The sequence below is a fragment of the Urocampus carinirostris genome, chromosome 1 (genome assembly GCF_059441175.1).
Source record: "Urocampus carinirostris isolate Australia breed hairy pipefish chromosome 1, RoL_Ucar_1.0, whole genome shotgun sequence".
Classification (NCBI taxonomy): domain Eukaryota; kingdom Metazoa; phylum Chordata; class Actinopteri; order Syngnathiformes; family Syngnathidae; genus Urocampus; species Urocampus carinirostris.
Genome location: NC_142349.1, coordinates 12308457 through 12316929, shown reverse-complemented (window position 1 = coordinate 12316929; position 8473 = coordinate 12308457). Strand labels below are relative to the sequence as shown.

Below are 8473 nucleotides of genomic sequence, written 5' to 3'. Positions count from 1 at the left end.
TGTGCCTCTTATGGGCAAAGTGTGAGCATACATTTTGAAATAGGCAAACAAACGACCCCACCAACTTAACACCCAGGCGATAAAGTTGACTCAGTCAGCCAAACTATCTGGAGAAGAAAGAGTTAAGGAAGGTTTGACCGTGGTTCTCAAGTCTGATCAGATGAACGACTGACTAAAATGTGGGGGGTAGAATGGCTTTCTTTGAGTAAAAGAGGACCCGAGGGCACGCAAGACCTCCACATGCGTTGAATCTCTCCATTGTTCACACACACGTGTTTTTTTCTACTTGTTGCTCGGTTGCCATGGCAATTGCGTCCCTTTGCTTTTTCTATCTAACATACGGATTACTTCAGGTAATAAGTGGGCAACAGCAGCATCTTGAGCCGTCACACGCGGGCCAGTGGCGGCACCACATCCAGTGGGAGAATAACGGCCAGATCCACAGTCTCATGAGCACCGGCTCCGAGTTCCAGGCCCCGGCGCGAGTCTACGTCAGCAGCCGGGATAGAACGACGGGGACCAGCGGCAGGTTGAGGATCCCTCTCGGGTCACGGCAAGCGCGGGCCGGATTGCGCAGCGGAGCCGCAGTGGACGCACTGGTGGGCTTCCCTGGTGACCCCTTCAGGTGGACTGACCGGCACGAGGAGGGTCAGTTGGTGGCGCTCCCGGTCGCAAGGACTGGCTACCGTGAAAGAATCCCGGGTCCTCCTGCGCCGTACCACCCGTTGGAGGAGAACACATCGGACGACGGGGGACAGGGCATGTACAACGACGACTCACACTCACTCACTCACGGAAATTCGGTCCTGTACAACATTTATCCACGCAGAGGACGAGTGGGGGCGCATGCACGACGGGCCCCAGACTCGGGGTACGGGACGAAATTCTTCCAAAACGGTAGCTCTCTTTTGAATGACACTATCTCATTTTTGCAAGGGAATAGCCACAACAGAAAAAAAATAGATATTGTGAACATCAGCCAATTTCTACCCTTGATAAAGATTGCAATAAGCAATTACAATCCTTTAAACACGGCACATATTAACTCATCAAAAGATAGACTATGTACAATTAATGCAAAGATAATTTGTGTAAACAAATGTATTTTATTTACCAAATAAAACCACAAATAATTCTTTCAGCATGTTTCTTAGTTCTTTCCCCACTTGCTGTAAATTGAAAGGTGCTGTATGGAATGTGGAACTTTTCGACTAGCTGACATCGTCTTCTGGCCCGTGTCATCTTTACAGCCTATTTCAAGCTCCCCATGTTGGGTGTGCATGTATGTGCGTTTTTTAAATGCGCTTGAATAAACTTTTTTTTTTTCACCTTTTTTGAGGTTAAGGTTGGCATTTGGACTGGGCTTGAAACAGGCCTTTTCTTAGTTCCACAATTTTCATGCCATACTAACAAAAACTGTTGTGACGAGCTTAAAGTAACTCTCAAAAACACTTCCCTGCCCATCTTTCCTCCCATCTAATGTGTTCTGTGGCCCAAACAGCTTCACCAAAAGTAAGATAAAATCAGGTATGCGCAGTGGGAAAAAAATGAAGGGCTCTTTGAACTAAGTTGGGTATTGTTAACACATACTCGATAAGGAAAGTATTAAACTTTCAACTTTTACAGCACAACTCAAACGAAAACCTCAACTTTATCGTTGCTTATTATATGTAGCAGCACAGACTTCGTATTCATTAGCAATCTATAAGGTTGTCATCTGCTACCTGCGACTGAGACAATCCGGATTAGAGCCAAAATGGGCAAGAGATTAGTCGAACAAAAAAAAATCCTGGGCAGCACGGCGGCGCAGTGGTTAGCGCTTGTGCGGCACAGTTCATGTCATGGGAACCTGTCGTGGGTTCAAATCCAGCTCCAGACTTCCTGTGCGGAGTTTGTATGTTCTCCCCGTGCTTGCGTGGGTTTCCTCCGGGCACTCCGGTTTCCTCCCACATTCCAAAGACATGCATTTCAGGTGAATTGGCCGGTCCAAATTGTCCCTAGGTGTGACTGAGCGAGCGAGTTGTCTGTCCCTGTGTGCCCTGCGATTGGCTGGCAACCAGTTCAGGGTGTCCCTTGCCCACTGCCCGGAGATGGCTGGGATGGGCTCCAGCTCCCCCGCGACCCTAATGAGGATAAGCGGTACGGCTAATGAGATGAGATGAAAAAAATCCTGTACAAAAATGTTTATACTGCGCACACAATTTGAAATGATCAACAAACATACAAAATAAAAGAAAAGTTATGAGTCGACAGGTATGAATATGTGACCTCCCATGAATTATTCAGTTAAATTTGAATCATTTTGAACGAGTAACATTTACATTAATCAATTTTTTGGGAGCTTCTGGTCATTTTAAAAAGGAAAATTCCTGACTTAAGGCATCAGAAGGGGTTGATTCCCATCCACATGTGAAAATTCCAGTACATTCTTGAGCTTCAACCCCCCATTGTTCTCACTTATGCATTTAAATGCACATTTCTTTAAAAAAAAAAAACCTGTGGAGCTTTTGCAGTAATTTTTTTCTGCTATGTCTGCACTATGAAGGCACTGTTAAAAGGTGAGGGATATTTGAAAAAAAAAACGTTTAAAATAACTACCTACACATTGAATATTTACACCATTTCAATGTATACAAATATTGGAATATATTTCCCCTCCGCCTGGCCCATTACAAAGGATAACGTAAGTCCACTTTTCACTGTCTGTGGGAGTGGCCGCACAAGTCAGGTGCCACAGTAAAATGTAATACTGGAGTGCCACGTCCAATTTCGTTGTCACAATATGTTCGAACCATTTTGTAACAATGATAATAAAGGTATATTCTATATTGTATTCTATATGAGATAGTTCAGAAGCAGGTTTACTGAGCGATCACTCGTCTATAGAAGCTATTTCAAGGAAAAGTTTGCCTCTCTGCTAAGAAAAGAGGCAGAGCTGAAGTGCGAGGTCAAAAAGATTGTTTTGCCGGAGAAATTCAATGTTCCTCTAGGTTAAATGGAATGATAGCCTAATGTTGAATTATGTGAAAAACGTCTCCCAATCAGTGCCTGTGGAATGTCATGCTTTTGGATTTCACTGCTTTTTTTGGGACCATCCAGAAATTTTTTTTTTAAAGGGTACTTGGGATGAATGTTCACATTGTTGGGACACCACTGTGGAGGCAACTCTCTACAGCTTTCTCCACCGTTCACAGTACCTGGCCTTCATTTGGGTCGTTGCGAGGTTGACAGCAGTCCATTCCTTGATGTTGTTGGCCCAATTATTTCTCTGTCTTCCTCACTTCCTGCCCTCTTGGACTGTGCCCTTGAGAATGATCCTGGCCAGTCCTGATGATCTTGTGAAATGACCATACTACTGTAGTTTTTGTCCAACCACAGTTCAAAACATTTCTTCGTTAAGTTCAATGTGCCCTCTGGGGTTGTTACACTCTGTCCGTTGCGGTGGAGAAGGAGCTGAGCCAAAAGACAATGTTCTCAATTTACCAGTGGATCTATGATCCTACCCTTTCATGATCATGAACAGTGGGTCATGATCGAAAGAATAAATTCCTGAATACAAGTGTCTCGAATAAGTTTCCTCTACAGGGGAGATGGGCTCTCCCTTAGGGGTAGGGTGAGAAGCTTGGTCATCTGGGAAGGACTTTGTGTAGAGCCACTGTTCCTCTGCATTGAGAGGAGCCAGTTGAGGTGGCTCGGGCATCTGATAAGATAAAGAGGCCTCCTTCGCAAGATGTTCTGGGCATGTCCCACCGGCAGGAAGCCTCGGGACACACTGGATAGACTTTGTCTCGAGACTTGCCTTGGGATACTGTCAGATGAGCAGGATGAAATGGCTGGGCATAGGGAGGATTGGGCTTCCCTGCTGAGGATGCTGCCTCCGCGACCCAACCCCCCGAAAGGCGGAATAAAATGGATGGACGGATGTACTGGGTTGATGCTTTGTCCAGGCTATACTCGGGTACTTAAAGGGTACATAAAGTGATGGAGCCATGTGCCAATTAATAGATCTGACACCGAGTGCTAAGCCACACCCACCATAGTTCTGGTATCCATGTATCCGAGCGGAGCAATTACACTGGCCGAAAAAACAGCGAGTGATTCTTTGGTCACTATTACTGAGAGCATAGCTGTGCCATTTATTCCTTGTATGCAAAATTATCTTAAAAAACAGTAGAAAAGAGTTCCAAGTATTATATACAGAGGTATATTCATGGCATCAAGGTGTCCAAAGACACTAATAATCTTTTAAGGGCGGGTGCAAAATACTGGCGATCTATGAGTAAGTCAAAAGCCCCGTACCAAGTACACATAGAAATTGATTCAATTCTTAAGAGATAATGGTATATATAGAATATAATAATTTACAAGATACTTCAATTACAAAACGCCCCCTTCACTTGTATTTGTTTTTGTCATATGCTAACGAGGTATGCTAACGAGGGGCCCAGTGATATCCTCAAAGAAAGTGCAAGTAAAGCGGCCGCAGTAACTTACAAACTTTTCATACTGACAACTAACCGATCCAACAGCAGCGTAATAAAATTAAAACACAAAATTTGTTTTGGTTCCCATTGATCCTATGCACGTTGAGCTAGTGAAGCTGCTACTATGCCATGCGTTGTGCTTGATACAAACGGGGCAGGGTTGTCGTCTGCCTCGCGTTTTGATTGGCTAAAAACAGCGCTGTCAGATCTATAAATATGGTCAACGCTCAACACTTTCTTTTTGTTATAGAGCAACCTTGATCCATAACCCAAAGACATCCGTTTCATTTTGGGAGTATGCACATTGAGCTTGTACTGTGCTCCCCAAGGACTCCCTGACCTGATACCGGACCCATACGCCGTGCAAGGGGGAACTTACATCCACCGCATGCAGATGTTTGCTTTGCGTTGTGCAGCGGAAGAAGATTGCCTGGCAAGGTGCGCGCCTGTACACACAAATTTGCACGCACATGCACATCAAGTCAGTCATTGCATGGTAATGGTTTGATCAGGTCAGCTTATGGACCCTCAGTGCGAGACATCGACTTCCGAGTGCTCCTACGGTTCCCGCAGAAGGTGAAGAACCAGGGCACAGCCGACTTCCTCCCGATCAAACCCAGGCACCAGTGGGAATGGCACAGCTGTCATCAGTATGATCCGTCCCCCTTGAAAATCCCAAAATAAGTGATCCTTTAAGTTCATGTGTAACTGTTTTTTAACAGACACTACCACAGCATGGAGGCTTTCAGTAACTACGAACTCCTGGACACTGCCGGAAACAAAGTGGCTGAAGGACACAAGGCCAGCTTCTGCCTTGAGGACACAGGATGCGACTCGGGGATCCGGCGGCGCTACGCCTGCACTGCTCACACACAGGTGCTTGCCGTTATCTTTAGGATTATTGGTTATACCAACTTGCAAAGAAGTACCAGAATTAATGAAGAAGGAGGTTATTGAATTCGACTTGAAAGGGAATTTTTGACATGATTAAATACAGCCATTTCAAACAAGTTAGACAAGAAAAGTAATGAAGTTTACATTTATAAAAATCTTTAGTTGAATTTTAATTCATATTTGTGGCATGCTAGATGTCGACAAATCTCTTTAGACTAAGTTGAAGCTCAATGAAGATTCTAGACTCTATAGTGATGTCATTGCATTCATGACAGCAGTCAAATGATTCAAGTTTCAGATGACTTAATGAAAGATTCAAATTGTACCCATTTGAAATCATTACATTTTCCATGGCTTCATTTAAGACTGGGGGTATTCAAGACTGTTGAAAATACCTTAAATCTACTGGAAAATCGATCAAGACTTTAAAAAAACTCAAGCAATTTCAATTGATTTGAGGTTTAGTGTAACCTCTGAGGTTTAGTTTTCGAGAGCAACAATAGGGGCTTCTATTCTATAGCATATGAATAACCTATATTTTATGTTGACAATATCTGTATAATATGTGTTATTGCAACATCCGTTGCAGCCTGGTCATCCTGAAAGGGGCATTACCTCATGTACGGTCCCTTTTTAAGGTTTTTTTTTTACCTTGTGTTGAGGTTTTGAGTTCTTCCTTGCCCTCATGTAGGTTTTAGATCAGGGGATGGTGTAATAATAGTCTGTGGTTTACAATATTCTGTGGTCTGTGCAGCCCTTTGAGACTCTCTGTGATTAAGGTTTATACAAATAAACATGACTTGACTTGACTTATTGACATAAAGATTGATGATCATGTGAGATTATCCAAAGTCTTGTGGCGTCCTGCAAATCTAAATAAGATTTTGGTACTTGCTGAAACCTCATTAGATGTTCCTGACATTTGGTTTTCAGGGACTGAGCCCTGGTTGTCACGACCTCTACGCCGCCAACATTGACTGTCAGTGGATCGACATAACTGATGTTGCACCAGGAAACTACGTCTTGAAGGTAAATAAATCAAATCATAAGTAAAATATGAACTTATTTCACTGATCGGCTTTTATCAATGCTGCCAGATCACCGTTAATCCAGACTTCCATGTGCCGGAGTCAGATTTCACCAACAACGTCGTGAGATGTGACATCTCGTACACGGGTGTTTACGTGAAGACACGAAACTGTCAAATAACAAGGTGCTGCATTGTGGTTTACTCATGGGCAAAATGAAAGTTAAAGTATTGTACGTTTCTAACGTTATCTTCTTATTTTTAGGGGTTGAAGATTGTACACGTTTCAACTGAGATTCCTCACGCATTATTTTTAAAGCATTGTTTAGGCTGCTCTATGTCAATAAGTCGTTTTTTTATTTTATAAGTCAAGTTTATTTGTATAGCTCTTGATCACAAGGAGTCTCAAAGGGCTGCACAGACCATCGACTATTTTACACCATACCCTGATCTAAAACCTTCATGAGGGCAAGGAAAAACTGATGAGGAAAATGAAGAAACCTTGAGAAGGAACCGCACATGACCAAATCTTTTTATTGATTTATTTAACACGAAATAAAACAAAATTCCAATCTATGGGTTTTAAAAAACGAGTGAGCAAAAAATGTGCAGTTTATTTTTAGCTAACTAAGAAATTATTAATATTTTTATCTTCCTGCATTTTAGCTATTTAGCAATCTATCTAGCTGTCTTTTTACAATATTTGCATGCAATCTAGCTCACACTTTAATTTGTTTTCCTTGTTATCAAGCTAAATTTGGGTGTTCCTTTTAACTAGCTACTTAGCTTTGTTTTTAGCTTTCTATTTGGCTAATTAGATTTATTTTTTACTCTTTTAGCTAACTATCTAGGTCCCTGTTTCGTTTTTTACCTGTTTACCTTTCTTATCAGTTTTGTTTTGTATGCTGTGTAATGGTTCTAGATTTAATTTTCTTTCTTTTTTAACTCATTGCTGACATGACATTTATTTGATTTTTTTTCTCTCTGTCGAAAGATCTTTTATTTTGTATTATATATCGTATTTTTTTGTGTTCATTATGTATAACCCAGGGTTATTGTATAAGAGACTAACACACCAGACTTCTACAGCAATTAGTTGATTTGTTTGAGTTGACTTTTCCACTTTGCAATAACAGTTTGTGTTTAAAGGTAAAAAAAGTAATGATGATTACTGTTTGTTTGTCACAAACACACAACCTGTTTAAATACAGCCTTAGTCATGATTATTGTAGTTGCTTGACACCCTCAATTTTTGCTTTAGCTTTCAATTATTGTAGCAAATTCACCAAAATTGGTGTTATCAGACAAAAAAAAATACTTCTTACAGTTGAAATTTTTTTCTTGGTAATGTGCAAAAAATATATTTTAAACATTCAACTTCAAATATGAAAATTGACTTATTATATTCACGAAATGTGTCTACAGGCTTAAACACATTTGATTTTTGATTGAAAAAGCAAGATTTAGGGTTCAATGCCCCTTTTTTCCAAACAAATCATTAAAATATATTTTCTAGGAATGAGTAATCCAGGGAGTTTGTAAACTATTAACTGGAGGACTGTTTACACAGAGCTCCACAAACTGTTTGTTGCTGTTGTTTATTGAACTTATTAATAATAACAGAAAGGTAAGAGCTAAAGTGTAAGAGGAACGTGAAGCGAGGAAGTGCAATATGCTTTAAAGTTGTGCAAAACTGTTCATGCTTGAACCTGATCGTTAATGTTATTGGATGTCCGATTTGATACAATAAAAAGGTGTTAGGATTACGGTAAAGTTTATGTGTCATGTCTTGGTTTGCAACTGAGGTTAATAACGTATGTATCAGAAGCATGAATGATATAAAAATAGTTGCTTGCAACAACACACAAAAACAATTGAGTTTGGGCAAAGGCAAATCATATCTGTACGTGTTTTGGTTAAATTGAATTCTGACTTTAAATTGAGTCGGTAGAGTAGCAAGATGAAATCCAGGAACTGAGATTTTTGCTGCATTCTTGCAGAAACCACAAATTGAATAACTGTAGAATTGTAGACTCACGAGGAAAGACGCTTCTCACACTGATCTGGA

General features: G+C 41.1%; 1 protein-coding gene across 1 annotated transcript; it reads left to right on the top strand.

The window, feature by feature from the left end:
• Window positions 1-216: 216 nt before the first annotated feature.
• LOC148373581 (protein-lysine 6-oxidase-like) lies at window positions 217-8060 on the top strand. Its single transcript, XM_088353441.1, has 7 exons — window positions 217-897; window positions 4814-4922; window positions 4997-5134; window positions 5207-5360; window positions 6312-6407; window positions 6476-6591; window positions 6671-8060. Exons 1-7 carry the CDS (start codon window positions 303-305, stop codon window positions 6675-6677), a joined length of 1215 nt encoding a protein of 404 aa, XP_088209567.1. The 5' UTR covers window positions 217-302; the 3' UTR covers window positions 6678-8060.
• The last annotated feature ends 413 nt before the right edge of the window (window positions 8061-8473 follow it).